At 43.3% G+C, this 17728-nt stretch overlaps 1 protein-coding gene across 1 annotated transcript in view; it reads left to right on the forward strand.

The window, feature by feature from the left end:
- Positions 1-10581, forward strand: part of PLEKHG7 (pleckstrin homology and RhoGEF domain containing G7) — a 35487-nt gene extending 24906 nt beyond the window's left edge. Inside the window, 4 exon segments of the mRNA XM_068401741.1 lie at positions 1451-1530; positions 2862-3021; positions 6890-6987; positions 10474-10581. Coding sequence (XP_068257842.1) covers positions 1451-1530; positions 2862-3021; positions 6890-6987; positions 10474-10581 — 446 coding nt within the window.
- Positions 10582-17728: the final 7147 nt, after the last annotated feature.

Here is a 17728-nt window from a genome sequence, read left to right on the forward strand (position 1 = left end):
AGACCTCCAGAAGTTCCAACTGATGCCATTCAATAACTCTGTGAACACAATATAAATCAAAGAAACAGAAATGTTTGTCCACAACAGTAGACCGAGTTTACAACAAATAATTCTTTCCTGTGTAATGCCCACAAAAGCCTACTGCTGTACAAGAGATGCTGTGGAGAACCCTCTACCAAGATTTTGACTTCATAGAAACTTACAGAAGGGTAGTTTTTTTAAGATGTCTAATAACATGTTAACTTGCTTGTTTGTAGTCTTCTGAATCTCCAGTGGCACGTAAGAAGGTCCTCATGGTCCTCCTTTTTTTTTGTTAAATATTTATTAAAATAATACCTGAGTTTTCAGCATGGCTTGGAGATCAGACTGGAAGACTTTGAAGCATTCTCACAGACGTTTGTTGTTGAATTCCTCACATCCTCATGACTTCTAAGCTAGGAAGAAAAGATAAGCCAACCCTGTTTTGTGTAGTTTTTGAAAGGCTTTTCCCTGCACTTCATGAAAGATGTTGAGGTGTTGGAGTGAGTCCAGAGGAGGGTGACCAAGCTGGTGAAGGGTCTGGAGGGTATGACCGATGAGGAATGGCTGAGGGAGCTGGGGTTGTTTAGCCTGGAGAAGACGAGGCTCAGAGGCGACCTTATTGCAGTCTACAACTACCTGAAGGGAGGTTGTAGTGAAGTGGGAGTCAGCCTCTTCTCCCAGGCAGCTAGTGATAGGACAAGAGGACATAGCCTCAAGCTTCGCCAGGGGAGGTTCAGGTTGGACACTAGGAAGAATTTCTTTACAGAAAGGGTTATTAGCCATTGGAATGGGCTGCCCAGGGAGGTGGTGGAGTCACCATCTCTGGATGTGTTTAAGAAAAGACTGGACATGGCACTTAGTGCCATGGTCTAGTCGACAGGGTGGTGTCAGGGCAATGGTTGGACTCGATGATCCCAGAGGTCTCTTCCAACCTGGTTGATTCTGAGATTCTGTGATGCTATCAATTAATATTTCATCGCTGCAAAAGCCTGTGAAGAGGGCAGCATACTAGTATTTAAAGGTACCAGGAAAAGGTGGCACTTTCCTATTTCTTAATCTCTGCCATTTTCAGAAGGTTCACTGTTTACCAGGTATGATTTGCTAATTTATAGCGTGCTGATTGTTGTATTTGTAGGTACTCCAGGTGATCCAGGTCACTTTTCCTGGCAGGCAAGTGGTTGTTTTTTCATAATGAGGGAGCTGCTACAAGGTACAAGTAGCCAAAATCATCAAGAGACATGATTTTTTAAGCTCTGCATTTGAGAGAGCAGACTAGGGGATGAGTAGTTGTGTACTATGTTGGAAACCATGCTCCTTTGTTAAAAACATTTTGTAAGATGCAGTGATTCATAGATGTGCCTCATCTTAGAAGTAGCAATTCATTAAAATAATCACACCGTAAAATTGATTTTTTTGTTTTCCTCCTCAGAAAGCACAAGACTCCTTGACATCTACCTCTTCCTATTCGATGATTTCCTATTAATTACCAAAATTAAACGTAACAAAAAGGTAATAATGGATGGAGACACACATGGTTGAGGTTGTCATGGTTTTTAGCTTGGTAAATACTTTGAATGTACTTTGGAAGATTGATCTAACAATAAAAACACAAGATGACTAATTGGCGTGAAGGACGGATGATGCTTCCTTATGTTAATAGAAACCCATAGCACTGATTCAAAACCCTGCTTCTAGGCTCAGTATGTCACAGGAACGCTATGATAGGCAGAATTTACATTGCAAGACCTTAAAATTTTCCTGGTGTTGTTCTGATGTGCTGGATTCCTAAAGCTCAGAAAAGTTTCAAGAATGTAAGAAGTTTTCTAATGCTCCCCTCATGACTCAGTCCAGCAACCTGAGAAATTTTTATCCCAGAGATATCAGAACTGTTGTAAAGAAGTGAAAAAAAAGAAGGAAACAAAACAGGGAAATGCTAAAATAGGTGCAAGGTTGGCTTTATTCTCAGTTCCAACACAGCCTGTTGTATGTGTCCTCTCTTTGCCTTCATTTCCCCTAGTTTAAAATGGAGATATAATGACTGGTTTAAGATTTTTTTTATTTATGAAAGGTACTATAGAGAGAGTTCTATAGATGATAAACATCTGTATTTAGCCACCAAAAAAAGGCACTGGATGACCTGAAATTCCTAAAGCTTCAGTGTAGGAGTGCATCTAGCTAATTAAGTTTACGAAGCTGATGTAAATTAAGGCTAAGTGGACCTAAGTTAAATTTCAAGGAGTTTGTGTCTGATTTAAAGACTTCTTGTTTTGTTTTTTTTTTTTAAAGAAGCAGGTGTTCTGCTTTTGTAAGAGATACAGGAGGCATGCAGTGAGAGATTCTAGACCAGCAGCACCAGCCCTTAGCAATGGGAAGGACGAAGGGAGCAGGAATTCAAGGGACCTGGTGCCCACAGGCAATTCTCTTTGAGGGCTGCCCTACGTATATGTGTTGGTGAACCTTCCATGAAGGGCTGCAACCCACCCAGAGTCCCAGCAATTCTGTGTTCAGCATGTATGTGAGAAGAGATGGGGAAACACACCTCCAAGGAATGGAGAAAAAGTCCTGCTATTAAAATAAGGGGGGAGGTGGAAAAAAAAAATACTTTTGAACACCTTGGACTGACTGCTTTCTGCCTGTGGACTTGTATTGTGCTTCTCTTGTGGCATTTTAGTACAAGGTGTGAGAGCTCCAGGTACCGATGAGTTTCTCTGGGGTTCCTCTGGCAAATAAGTTGAGTACCTTTGGTAAGAGAAAGCACATAATGTAGGGCTGTTTAGTGCCTATATTTCATGAGCAGGTGGCAGACAACCAGCTAACCCAACTTCATTTTCTATTCCCAGAAATACGGGGGCTCAGACACCAGCTTAATCCCTGTATGTCCTTCCCTCACTCCTGAGCTGCAGTCCTTCATAAGAGAGGGTGGATGTTGCACAGTCCTAGACCAGCCCATCCCACTAGACAGACTGATACTGAAAAACGTTGACCCCGTCCACGTTATAGGTACGTGTCCACGTGCAGTTGAACGTCTTCAGAAATACAACCTCAGTGCACTGAGGTGGCAGTGTAAAGATAAGACGCTGTTTGCCCACAAACCACCCCCAGATGCCTGGAGTGCAAATGCCGGTGCCTCAGCACTGTTTGGCTTCACAGCTCTGCTCTTACTGTGAGGAATGACCTGCTAACACCGACATTACACTCCATGTTCCCCTGCCTCTAACAGTCACTCTGACGTACACACCAGCAACTGTCAGATATTATCCATTCACCCCAAAGGAGGTATCAAAATTCCAATGACTTCTTTCTCACAAAAGAAGTATTTCCTTGCCCTAACTGTCCTAATGCGCTCTGTCAAACCCCGGGCCTCTTTCCCAACTACATTTTCAATTCTGCAGTAGTTATGTGGCATTTTTTCAATTGTCCCAATGCCCAACACCCCAGCGCATTGCTCTCCTGGATGTCCTCATCATGTGTGCAGCAGCAGTTCTCAAGGAGGCTGAAGAGATTTACCTTCTGCTGTTGCTCCTACTCACCTCCCCACCAGATACTGAGGATGGAAATCACCCACCATACATCAGTGCTTCCTCAGTCACAGACATCCAAACGCATCACCAGGGGCAACTGCCCCAATAACATCTGCTGCTGTGTCCTTGGGTGAGGAGACGAGGAGGACCAACCTCCACAGAGAGTGACCAGCCCTACCCTACCAAAGCAACGTCCCTGGAGTCACCGAATGAGAGCTTGGGTGAGAGAGCAAGCATGAAAATTCAGGCCTCCTCTTGGCCTGAGCCACTCATACAGGCTTTCACATACCTCAGTCTAACACTGCACAGATCTCAGGGCCCTCCTATATCAAAGAAAAATAAGAGAAATACAAATATCCAGGCTGCAGAGCCTGCCAGCCATCCTAATCCTAAAGACCGGGAGGAAAAGCTCAGAGAGCCAGAGTGCTCTGTAAGAAATCAACAGATGTGGAAAATAAACCTAGAGCCCATAAAATTTATGATAACCTTGAAATATATTCACCCAGAGTAATTAGCATTCAGCATCAATGCGGATAGGAAATAAAAGGTAGGCAACAAAATGCAAATGACTAAAGATGGGATAAGTGGGAAAACACAGAGAAGAATAACCTTTTTCTTAAACACACTCCAGGCACTGTCTGTCTGCCTATCAACCCAGCAGAAATGAAGCAAACACAGTGGCCGCCTCTCGCCCGCCGGGTGGACGGGAGGGCAGCCCCACGATCCTGCCTAAGCCCAGACCAGACTCAACGTCGACAGCTTCTGGGTGCTGGAGAGAGCAATGCAGCCACCCCGCAGTTTGCACATACAACATTGGGCATAAAAGCCATAATAGAGATGGGAATATGATTTTTGGATTTTTTTTCCCTAGCCAGCATTTGCTACATTGAGAGATTTCTAACCAGGGTCCTTCTTATCCCTGTGACCCAGCCGCAACCAGCAGAACAAAGTTACCTGCTGCACCCCAGCCCAGGCTCTGGCCACTGGTTAGGGCCCTTCCCAGCACTATGGACCTCATTGCCTGACTTCTCTCCCATATATTCCTACCAGCTTTATTACAGCTCTAGCTATGGCAGTCTGTTATTTACCTGTAGGCTTGTAACACCTTGGAAGCTCCATCCCAATGCAGGACCCCTTGGAGTGGGGTACAACAAAAATAGTGAGAAAAATTACTATAGAGAGCTTGCAGTTCAGATTTCCACCATTTTGGGTAAAACAACAGCAAAACTTCCAGTGTCAATGGAAAATGTCCCTTTGCAGAAAAGAAATAAATAAGTAAAAGACTACTGAGGAATGTGTGACCTTGGGGAATGCTGCCAATTTATTTGCAGTTTCAAGGAGACTTTTACTACTGGTGGCAGTAAAAGATTAGTTAGCACATTGTCAGAAAGGACAGCATGTGACTTGTAGTGATCCATCACGTTAATCAAAAATGTAACCCTGATTTTTGATCTGACAAGTCCTTTTGCATCCATTAGTTTTCTGAGGGTTGACCTCACTTTGGAAAGAAACATAACTCAACATGAGGACTAGAAAAAAAATATATATATTGCAATATCATAGAAATACCCTTTTGGCAGCAGGCAGGAGGCTGATAATTATGCAGGATAATTCTAGCCCAAAGCCTGATACGTATCAGTGACAGGATAAGAGGTATAATAGTGTGCTCATAACACTGGGTAACTACCCTAAAGGCAGAACTCTGTGAATGCCAGGACCTTGTACAGAGATGTAACTTTAAATGTAAGTGTAATAGCAGGAATCCATCTCTGAAGATCGTAAGCAGCAACATACTTTCCGATTAGGAAATCGCTTTCCTTTCAACATTCTGCTCTGGATTTAATCTTTGCAATTACTTACTATTGCTCCACTAATAATGCTTTACACCAAGTTTGAAGGGGCCAGACACACTGGTATGTCGCTATATCAAAGACTGGTAATCTTTACAGCCACAGAATTTCTTTTAGAAAACATTGCAGAGCGCCTGATGCTGAGCATTGCCTAGAAAATTCATTTTTAGGACTGCAACGTTGTATTTCCCATTAACCGCAGGCAGACATAAGGCATGAGTTCTGAAACGCACCGCCTCTGCTGCTACAAATTTCTGCTGCTGATTTGCTGCAGTAATGCAACCAGTCTGTGCTCCACATTTCTTTTTTATAGAACTAGGATTATAGAACATTTATCTTCCAGCAACTTTTTGAGGTCTGACTGTAGAGCACTTGGCAATGCTTGGACAAGAAGCATTACATAGCAGCAAGATATTCTACACAGTGCAAGGCTTCAGAGGAAACTGTATGAACTAGATAAGGTTATCAAAAATACATGTCAACTGTAGTAGATTCAGAAAAATACTGCCTTGTCTTGGCAACTCGAGATCCGTGCTCTCCTCTGGGCTGCGTGGGTTCATGAGCAGGGCTCCGCTTAGGGCTACCGCTCGCAGGGAGGCAATCCCGCACCTTGCTTGCCGTTGCTTCATTTACAACAACGTCAACTCCAGCTAAAAAAAGCAACTCCACGTGAATCTGGTGCACTGTAACAGGTTGCTGTGTCCCCCTCCCTGCTACTACCAGCCCACCCAAGCACACCTGCTGTCTGCCACAGGATTTTGGCTACCTGAAGATGCTTTCCCCTCCTCTTCTTTCTCAAAGCTTGCTTTGTAGCAGACTTAAGCCACCCCTTCATGCTGGACATGAGACGTTGGTGCTGACTTGTCCCCTTGCAGGGAAACCTGCTACCTGATACTCAAAGTCATCTGCAGGACCCACGAGATGCTGCTGTCGCCAATTAACTTCTCCTGCAGAAGTTTGGCACGAACTGGAGTGCTGCTGGCAACGTGCCTGGCCCTGCAAGACGTTGCTGCTGGCAGCTGACCAGGCACACCCCAGGCAGCATCACCGACTCATACACATGACCCCAGGAAGGACCCAAACCCACCATTAGCCTGAGTGCAGCTGCTTCCCTGCATGGCAGCTGTCATACAGATCTGATTGAAATAAAATCAAAATGGGGCCTTTCTCTTTAATTTTTGATATTTGTTTTTCTCTGACTTCAGTTATGGTTTAGTCCACATTGAATGGAAACTTCTCTTAACGATCCCCAGCTAGACTCAAAAGCACCTTAGCTGCACAACGATAACGTAATTAAAAATAAAACAAATGCAAGCAGAATGAACTTTTTGAAACAACAAAGCTTACCGCACAACAAAAAACTAACTCTATCAGGGTGCACTGCCCTGTTAAGAATCAGAAAAGATGATTATATATATCATTTCTTCAGTCATAACCAGACAATGGACTGAGAGCTCCATGAGGGAATTTATATCACTTCTTTATATTTTTCCACAGTCTTCAGCCTGCGAAATGCTTTCCTAATACAGCATGAAAATAGGTATCATCAGTGCATAGCAGTCTTCTTGCTACAAGCTCAGACAGAGACAGCCAAGGTAAGTAGCACACTCTTTTTTTCTTCTCCAATCACAACTATGCTTTCCCTAAAGAAAGATCACAGCCTAAAAGCATCCATGCTGTGCTAAGAATCTATTACAGTTGTGACATTTGACCAACACCAAACCAAAACAAAATAACACCCCAGTGCTCTGGCTCACACATTTGTTACAGCGTTTTTGCTGTTGAACACGTACCAATTTTATATTGTCGTGCTATACGACGATAGCACGTTGTAGTCTTGTTGAAAAACATTATCATTTCTGATTGCTAAACAAAAAGTCATTTCTTATGTCACAGAAATGAAGATGGCTAGCCCCTCCAGAGAAGTCAACACCAAAACAACCCCCCCACACCCAACTCACATGCGGTAGTACTCAGATCAGAAAACCGTGTCGTGCTCATCTATGCATGACACCCATTTTGCAATTTCAGATTGAACAGATGGTATGATTAATCCCACTGTTACATAAATTTACCCCTCATTTTCACACCACATCACATTTCTAGTAACAGCGCTGTATGTAACATCTGAAAGTGCGGTAGGCACTTCACAGAAGTATTTTTTTTTCTCATGTAAGTTGAATTTCATTCTCTGCTACCTAATGCACAGAAATTAAACTACCACTAATACTAATTCTTAAAAGTAAATCACAGTAGATAGATAGACTGTTTCAGGAAAAGGCAATGAGGGAATTCTTTTCAAGTCACTGGTTGGTACTTGGAATAGGTATCTACTCATGAAGTCACAACCTTCTCCTGCTATAGAAATATTACTTTTTCCTTCCAAAGCTGCCTTCACACCAGGTGGCTACCATCTTCTCAATGTCTCCCAAGTCCAGTTTATCAAAGGAGAAAACCCTGCAGTGAAAGGTTCTTTTCACTTGGATGTGGTGGCATTACCACATTTTGTTGACTTCGAGGGCTCTGAGCCCTAGGAAAGGTAGACTTGCCAGCACCGGTTGAATGAACTAACTACTTTATTTCAGCTCCCAAGAAGCCCAATCTCAGCATGATCAATATGTTTTTTAAAGAAACTTTGCTAGCCAAGATGAGCTCATGGCTTTAGCTGATGTGATTCTACAAAGCAGAATGGAAGATGATCTAGATAAGATTGCTATTGGTGAAGGCCATTAGACTAGGGTCTTTAGCTAGCTAAGTGTCTTGGTTTGGCCTAAACCAGGCCGATTTTCCTTTCAGTGATTTTTACTTTCAGCTAAGTCTCCTCTAAGTAACTGCACTTTCTGAAACTAACTGCATGTTTTTGCAGACAGTGTCTGCTTCCAGGACTGATAACGCTCGAAGTTTGTAGTTATCGCTGAGGCACTGGTAGGGATGTTGTGCAGTAAGGCTCTTGCTGTACTTAGTCTTAGAGAAACCAAGGTCACTGCTGAATTCCTCACTGCTTATGAGTGAAGAGCCGAAGGGGGGTCGCAGCTGCAGGGGGAAGCAGACAGGGCAGGTGACCCAAAATTGACCAGCGAGGGTATTCCATCCCATACACGTCATTCTCGGTATAAAGCGGGGGGATCACGAGGGTCTCGCTCTTCTTGCTCTTTTCTGCTATGGCCGGTGTCCAAGGAGGACTCCGACTGTTTTCCTGCTGCCCCTGATCCCGATCCGTGCATCCCTGAATCCAGCTCTCGACTGTCGCTAGGCCCAGCCTGGGCTTCCCGGAGCCTGCCCTGCAGTGCCGGTGGTGACATTGCCGACATCGGGGGAGCTCGATCTTGGTTTTGTATATATATTTGTATATATTTGATTATTCCAATATTATTATTATACTCTTTTTCATTATTATAGGTTTATTAAAACTGTTTTAACTTTCCAACCCGTAAGTCTCTCTCTCTTTTCCCTTTCCCTTTCCCTTCGGGTGGGGGGGGAGGGTTAACAGAGAGCGTCTGCTGCAGGTTTAATCGCCAGCCCAGCTTTAAACCGTGACACTAAGCTATATCAAAATGGAGACAGCAAACTGAATGAAGCCATACATGCCATATTCCCATTGACTTGTCCCAAGCAGAGGGCTGTTACGTTGCGAGCTGCCTCTTAGATCTCCTGATTTGTGGGAGATGCCTGCCTTGGCTCCCAGCTCCCTTGCAAGGCCCTGGCTCACCGTGCCTGCCTGCCTCTTGCTGCCATACTGCACTCTACTGACTGCACGGGGAGCATATGACACATTGAATATAGGTGCAGTGAATCTTTTGCCCCATCCCACCTCTCTCTCAGAGACCCAATACTCAGCAGACACGTGAAAACACAGATCTGAAATATGATCCTGCTGGTCTTCCTGCCCATACCACTGCCCTGCCCTCTGTTCTCTTCCCCCCATCCCCTGCTCTCCTCCCTGAGCCTTGAAAAGCTCAACAGTTTAAATCCTGCCTCCAATGGGTCCACTACCACCTAGCAAACCCCTGTGAAACCACCACCACACTGCGCATCGGACCCTCCTCCACCGGCAGCTCCAGACGGGGTCAGTACAATCGCCCCGTGCCAAAGCCAGGCTCTGTGCTCTGCCAGCCACACACAGCTTGTGCCCTCACCTGCTAGGACTCCCTAGACCCACAGGTCATGCAATTTATCTCTCCAGCTTTCTATTTTTCGAAGCGATGTGTTTAATTTGTTCAGGGTGTAAACATGCGCAAGAAACAACCAGATGGGTCAATAAAAAAAAATTCTGAATTGCAGAGTAGCATGAAGTAGAACAGGCTGCCCCTTCTCATGCATTTTTACTCTTCGCATCAAAGCTCAGTGTCTCTACGTGCATTACAGCAAGGACAGCAGCCCCTGACCAGGCAAAATAAAAATCCTGGGGTGGGAGAAGCACAGCTAGACCTTAAGCTCATATTGCTGCCAACTAATTTGTAATGTCTAATCATAGCAATTCAGAGACAACTCAGCTTCCGTGACCCACACCATCTGGACAAGCACAGAGAGAAGGAAGTTACGTATTTTAAATCCATCTCTCCAGCCATCACCCCCTGCCCTCATACCTGGATGACAGTAGATATAGAGCTAAATGCTGTCAGCATGATGCTAGAAACTGAAATTCATGTGGCAGCACATGACAGATCTCAGAGGGGGACAGAACTCGTGATGCTGATAGCACTGGAGCTGTCTTAATCAGAGGAACAGGGAGCACAAACTACAGGGACAGCATTAAATTAATAAATATTACACAAAAACAGGCGAAATAGCCTGCAGCAAACTTCACTATTTCAAGCAAACAGAGCATTAAAATCCTGCCTTCCAAACAAAACTGAAACCTTCACTGGAAATCCCTGGCCCCAGACAGACTCCAGTAGCATGTAGTGGCCTGAGCAACTGGGAGAGTGTCGGTTCTGGGATAATTCACATTCACTTCAGGAATTATGAGCATGGGTATGAAGAAACACTAAATAAAACTAAAGGCTCTGAGTGTTTATCTATCTGAATTACTGGAACTTTTTTAGATTGTTTTGGTTTAGAAATTATTTTTCATGTTACAGAAAACATGGATGTCACAGATAGAAACGGCAATCTCTGATTACACCACGCAACACGAAACCAAGAAAAGCACTGCTTTCTGCTTCCCAGCTGAATCCTCTGAAATTTAATAACATCAGCGCAGCACCAGAAGATCCAGAGGAAGACTACTGTGGTGATAACACTGTTATTTCTCCCAGTATGCCCTAAGTTTCTGAAGCTAACAGATTTCTGACTTGACTAGACAGAAGTGATGAGTTCTGACCATGGGATGTAGGAATAAACTGGAGGGGAAAATGACCCATGCAAAAAATGTATCGCTCTTTGATGCTCCTTTGCTTCAGCTAGGGGAAGGCTCTTGCCATCCAGGGAAGTTTTAATACAGTTTGCTGTTTCCTAGAAAGCAGGACAGGGGAAAAACCTACATTAGTAAGGAGAACTTATTTACCAGAAAAGTCTAGAAGGGCTATTCCAAGGTTGTGCAAACTGTATTAATAAATTTCACAAAATTAAAATTGTATGGCCATAGCTCCCTATAGTTTTACCTGCCTCTCTACCTACTAAACTATGATATCACAAGTTTTTTGCATTAAGATTGAGCTCGTGGAGGCAGATCAGTAAAAGCATATATTGTACTGACTCCCCATTAATTTTTAAAATGAGATTAAGTTTCTTTGAAAAAGGTCATAATTACATACAACATCCAGTTAGAGATGCTACAGAATATATTAACAGAAAGAAGTGCAATGATGCCCTGCTTTATTGAGTTTTTTTTTTTTACCTGAAGTTTTTCACCACTTTATTAACAGCAGTTTACACTCACTGCAGCCTTCAGAGTTCAAGTTTGCTTTTGCATTAAACCATTCAACACTTCACTGCTATCTGTGGTCCACACAGCATGTGTGCCCCTGTTAATCACTTTTTTCCCCCCCTCTTTTTGAGGTACTGGAAGAGACCCACAGAACAGCCTGCAACTGCTTGCCCCAACATTCATGCAGGTTACTATCACAGAGGGCAGGTGCTCTCACCAGGTCAGCCTTGGCTAATCCCCTGAGATTAGCCATAGTCAAGAGAAAGGGAGGCTTCCCTAAAGCCACTCTTAAGTGACTCTGTCACTTCTCCCACTTCCTGTGCTCCATCAGCTAGTCTCTCTCAGCAGAAAAGTTAGCCCTTAGAATATCCCTTCAGTGTCAGAAATGACTTTGGGGGGAACTGAACAGAGAAGCCACACAGATGAGGTCTATGCTGAAGACTGTAGGAGAGCCATTCCAGTTGCTTGCGTTAATTCACGGGGAAGCCAGCATTCACCTCTACTCCAGAATCAAATCAGCCATGAGTTCAAGAACTGCCCCTAACCCCAGCTCCTCCTCAGCTCCACCCATCAGGCTGCAGTGCTACATTTTATCCACTTGAGCTGGTTCACCTGTACATACAAGCTCTGGTCTGGAGGCTCTATATACGTATGTACTTACCTGGTTCAGCACCCTCCAGATGCAGCCTAGGCCACTGCAGTACATATTCCTGCTCTTCCCCTCTATGCCTGTGATGGGCAAGTTTCTGTCACAGCTTCCTGGGAAAGGACCAGCCACCCAGGCTCCATGCTGAGTGGTGAATGCGCAAGGCAGGAGAGCAGAACAAGTGTAGAGACAGCAGATCTGCTCCAGGACACCACACAAGCTGCAACCACTTAGCCACAACTTGGCTTACACAGCTGTACTCAATCTCCCCCAACCCAAGCCCAGCTGCACTCTGCCTCACACCCTTCCAACCCTGGTGCCTCACCAGGACCTCACAGTATCTTGAAACCAATGCTGGTAAGACAGAAAGGTATTTCAAGCCCAGAGAAATCACACCTGACAGCCTGAACTCTGTGCTTTGTGCGCTGGCAGAAGGGAGGGGGTGTTCTACTCCTCTGCATATTTTTTGCCAAAATGACCTTAAGCCAGGTCTGTCAGTTTAGCAGACAACTAAGTAGTCCCAGAGATTCAGTATTTCTTGGAGGCCAGCACAGCTCCGAGGCCAGGGGAGGGAAGTACTTGCACACAGGCTGTCTCTAGGGAGACATAAGCTCAACAGGCTCTACTGTGATCTGGAGAGAAAGACACCTCAGAAAGAAGCTTCCCAACTTAAACTGCCTTTCAGGAGACCTCTTCTCTCTGTCTTTCTCCACTGTCTACACAGAGCCCCTAGGAAGATCTGCTTCAATAGCTAAACATATTTTTTTGTGAATGTCCCCACAATTCAATAGTGGCTTTGTCACAGGACTGATCTCACATACGTTAATCACCTGGCTTCTCTCAGCAACGCAGTTCCACCCTAAAAGAGGTTTCCCTCTCACAAGTGAGCCCTTCATTAGTCTAAAAACTAAAACAAGCGCTACTTCTGAGTCTTCCAGTTATGCCACTGTCCGACCGCATTGAACGCGACATCTGAACACAGCCCGTGACAGAAAGACTTCAACTGAACGCGGGATACCCAGCAGCCTTGTGCAGTTATTGGGAATGGAAAAACTACTCTGAATTTAACCTGCGAAAAAAGAGATTTGAAAAACAGTCATTATCACTGCCTCCGCAGGAACGTGAAAGCTTTTGTTGCAGCTCTGCACAAGTCTAAGAAACTGGACTGTTTTAGCTTGTTCTTAGATGTGTGGCTTCCCAACAGTTCATTTGTAAGATGATATATCCCCCATTTCTAAGTAGCTTTGCTCTCTGAAGTGGGGCAAGGTAGTTTTGAATGACAGAACTGGTCTATTAGAAAGGTCTAATTTATTTTTTTATTGTCATTAATCATTCCTTTAACAGGTTAGAAAACAAAAATGACATTTCAATAACATTTCATCATAGTTTATACAGAACCGGTTGATGCAGCGTGTCATTTTCTCATCCAAATCCACAGCCACCCTCCAAATCGCAGAGTTTAGGAATTACAGTGCACGCTGGACTAAATTCTTTCACGATGTAAGGCACAACTACATGATCACAAGTAGTAAACACATGCATGGAAAATAGAACTTAAGAGAATTTGAACTTCAATTAGAAAGAAACAAAACCAAAACACACTCATGCAAAAATCAATGTACACCTACCAAGATGGTATGATCCAGTTGAAAAGAAGTGCAGTACTCTGTAGGTAAAACTGCAACATAAGGCTAGTATAATACATTACCTCTAAATACCGGGTAAGAACTTAAAACTTTTTCCATTTATATTTTATACAATTATACAGAAAGTAGGTTGTATGCGCCATGTTCACATCTGCAATAATAAACCGATCATTAAAATTCAGAAAAGAGGCAAACAAGACAATGTAATTTGTGGCACGCATCCATTACAGAATACCATTCATCAAGTTCACATCTCGAGTTCTGAAGGAAAAAAAGAAGACTAAATTAATGGTATATTTGGTGAATCTATAGCCAAATGATAAAGCTGCATACAAAATTGTTTTTACCCAGCAGACCGTGATTATGAAAGCTTGTGGTTATGATTTATTTCCTGTCCAGCAGCTAGAGTTTGCAAGATTGAAACTACAGAAGTTAAAAGAATATAACAGAGTTTACAATAACTTGGAACTATTGGATACCTTCAAACACATATAAAAAAAGACAACTTTTTTCCTTTTTGGTGATAAACTTGCAATTTTGGCATTCACTATAACTTTTACATAACATGACAGTGAGCCAAACTTTACTAAACTTACCTAATGTTTGAATTTCACGCTGAGAGGTAGTTTAAATGAAATCTTACGTAACGGCATCAAATGGTGGGGGTTTGTGATTTTTTTTTTTTTTTTTTTTTTTTTCTTACAAAAGTGACAAATCCTATACAAGCAGCATTTTGGACACATTACTATAAAAAGTTCTGGTATTTGCTAACCCAGCGAGACATTCTTTCAAACATCCCTTTTGTGCCAGGAATCAAGCTTTAGCGTGATACAATGCAGTACTTTGCCATAAAGCCAACAGCAGGAGCCTGGACCTGCCAGCACTGGCCTGCTGGACATATAACAATGAACACTCTTTCCCAGGCCTCTTTACCCAAAAAAGGCAGGAAATACAGATGAATTTGTTTTTAGTTAGGTCACAGGGGGATGAAAAATTGGGAAAACGCCCTACCAGGCCTCTGCTTCATAGTAACGCTGACCCAAAAGGGTTAGCAGGGCTTCAGTTATCTTCAAATGAGCAGATAACTCCTGCACCTGCTGCACAGCGAGTGCATAGTATGTGGTGAACTACAGACAAAAGCAGAGTTCGTTACATTAACTAGTACCTAATCCTCTTCATTAGTGTGATCTTAAGTGGCATCTACTGTTCTCTCTTAAAGATGCAACCTCTTTATTCAGTGCCCCTTAAAAAAACAAGGAAAAAAAAACCTCAAAACTGAGTTTCTGTGGCAGGACTTTACTATCCAATTATTGCTGGTTTGAAAAGTACACCATTTAGTGCTTTTGGAGAGCTGTGGTTTGGACAGTAATTTTAAACTTATCCTAGAAGAGATGCTTGAGTTAAGACTTCAAAAATTAAGAACTGGACAACAGGCAAGACCCTTGAAAATACACAAAATCATGTTTTCTCTTTTTTATAACCTTAAAATGAAGTTCTACCAAAGACAAGGTGTGTGTGACTACATGGTTTTTGTTGTTACATGTGCTCTCAGATGAGGATCGCATTTTTGGTACAAAGGAATTATGAGTGCAATTCTCCTTACATAGCAAGGGGCCAAATGTAATACAGTGAAAAGTCCAGCTGAAGATAAACCTTCTGTCCATTCATTACAGCTAGCACGTGTAATGCCAACAATGCCATTCCACTTACTGTTGATTATATTCAGTTAGACAGCAAAAAGTGCATAGTGCAAATGACAGTATTGTTTCCTAGTCCTCCAAGAATATGAGAGTGGGAGGGGTGGTACTTGGAGGAGTAATTTATCAGTTTCAACATAATCAAACCATGGTACCATTCTTCTTGGCATAGTTTATATTCTGGTTGAACGTAAGCTCCAGTAGTTTTCTGTCTGCCACTGAGTACTGGTCATAAAGTTTTTAAGTTTTGCAACAAGCATTTGTTCGCACTTAGCATTTAACTGTGACATTAACAATCCAGAAAAGTACTTGAGTTTTCCCATGTCCCTTCTTCAGAATGTCACTTTCCTTACATCTAGCATGAGAGACTCAACTGTTCTTGCTAATGCAATACAAACATAGCAAAGTTACTCCATGCTTCTGCTCCAAATCCCGTTCTTTTCTAAGAAAGCTTTTCCAGTGAGATTCACAAATAATCCTAATCATCCCAAAACCAACAAAAATAGTTATTCGTGTCTTGTGTACCTTAGCGCTCCACACTCCAAGGCAACTGGTACTTGATACCTTCCAAACACAGAGGAAAAAACCCACACTGTACCCTAGAGCCTCGGACTCTTGTGCCAGAGAGTGAAGCCAGCTGAAAAATGAGATCCCTCTAAACCTCTTGCCTCCGTTGGAAGCCGCAGCAGAAAATTCCTTTTGTCTCTTCATCTGCAGACAGCAACTTTTCCTACTGTGAATCATAAATTTTATCCTCTTTGTTCAACCTCTGCAGAAAGGGGAAGATTACCGGGGGGGAGGAATACATGGGGAGAAGAAATAACAGTGAAGCGCAGCCAGCTAAGATCAAAAGCCTGCCACTGACCTCTGCAACGTTACCTGCCTCCAGAGGCATTGCAGGACGGAAGGATGAAGTATGTATTGCTGACATAAGGCTGGAGTAGAACAGTAGGATTTGGCATTTTGGAGGCAACAACCCAAGGGATTGTGGCTGTTTGACTGGGAAGAGAGGTGATGTCTCCAGGAAGTTAAAGAACCTCTCTCCACCCCTTAACAAGACTATCCTTTACACTTGTCCAATTGCCTCTGTAGCTTGTCTCAGCCCACGTAGCAGCTGGTCTCTCGTATTCTGCTCCCCCAGCAATTCTGAATATGGATGGAGTGTCCTGCAGAGGGAACAGTTTCAGGAACAAACACACACTTCACTGTCCATTCCTGATGCCATGGTAATGGCTAGTAATCAAAGGCAGCTTGAGGATCCCACACACCTCCTAGTTCGAGCGCTAGTTTTACTGTTATTTCCATTTCTTGCTCTATAATGGCCTCTCCTCAGTCAATCAGAGCAATCCGGCTCTTGCTAAAGGCTTTTAAAAACACATCACTGTGCATCCTTCAGTTCCAGGGCTCTAGTCTCTTCTGCCGTTATTAGTTTTTCCCTTGTTCCTGTGTTTGGCAGTCTGAAAAATCAAGTGCATTAAACTATTTTGTCTGGACTCCTTTAACTCAGCATGGTAAAAGTTACCAGGCTTTTTACTAGGTTTTCCTATTACTTATATTTTAAAGCAGCACAATAAAAATCCCACATTCCTATGACAACATGCCCATCAAAACAGCAGACTGTGCAAGCAGATTTATAAATATAAGCTTTCATAACCTTCCAGTTTCCCTTATTATGTATCTCATAGGTCATTTTACTGAGTTTGAGCACAACTTCTAATCTGGCAGTGAGGCCGAGAGCACGATAGGGTCTATTACACCATCAACTTGTCAACAAATACAGCCCAACAATAAGAATCATAAGCACAAAAAGGAGGAGCGTAAGATTTAGCAATGACATAATAAATTCGCTCCAGTGAAAAGCTGTAGAAATTCTGACCTATTGCTGCAGACTCAAAGCTCAAGCATGAAAGCTTCTACCCCATCACTGCTCCTCCAGATTTTAACAATCCCTCTTTCTACAAATGTGTATTTGAAAAGCATTTCCATCCCCTCAAAAACTTGGTCATATAAACTGGTCAGCAAAATGCAACTTTCAGAAACAGAGCTGGTTTTGCCCCTGAAGCTGAGGAGCTCCAGACCAAGGTCTGATCTGCGATCAACCAACCACACTGCTTCAGCAGCCAGCTGAGTGAGGTGACTGCTTGTCTTTACACAAGGGCATCCCAAAAGGCTGAATTAAGAACAATCCTACTAGAGCTTCTACCACTTCCTCTTTATTGCAGAGCTCTCTCCTCAGCTTTCACATGTTCCCATGCAAAAGCAACATGCCTGAACACAAGTGAGTCTTTTAACCATTTTCCTAGCTCCCCCAGAGAGATTTCCATCTTCCTCTGCCTCATGCGTTTTGTCCTTACACAGCTGCAGGAAGCTTTTCTCTCCCCTCTCAAAATCCCTTCTGTTCCACGTGGTCATCCTTCACCCCGAGAACAGCATGAGGCTCCGTGTGTTACACAACCGGGCAGAGCGCATCCAGGCTGG

Source organism: Nyctibius grandis, chromosome 5 (genome assembly GCF_013368605.1).
Source record: "Nyctibius grandis isolate bNycGra1 chromosome 5, bNycGra1.pri, whole genome shotgun sequence".
NCBI lineage: Eukaryota > Metazoa > Chordata > Aves > Nyctibiiformes > Nyctibiidae > Nyctibius > Nyctibius grandis.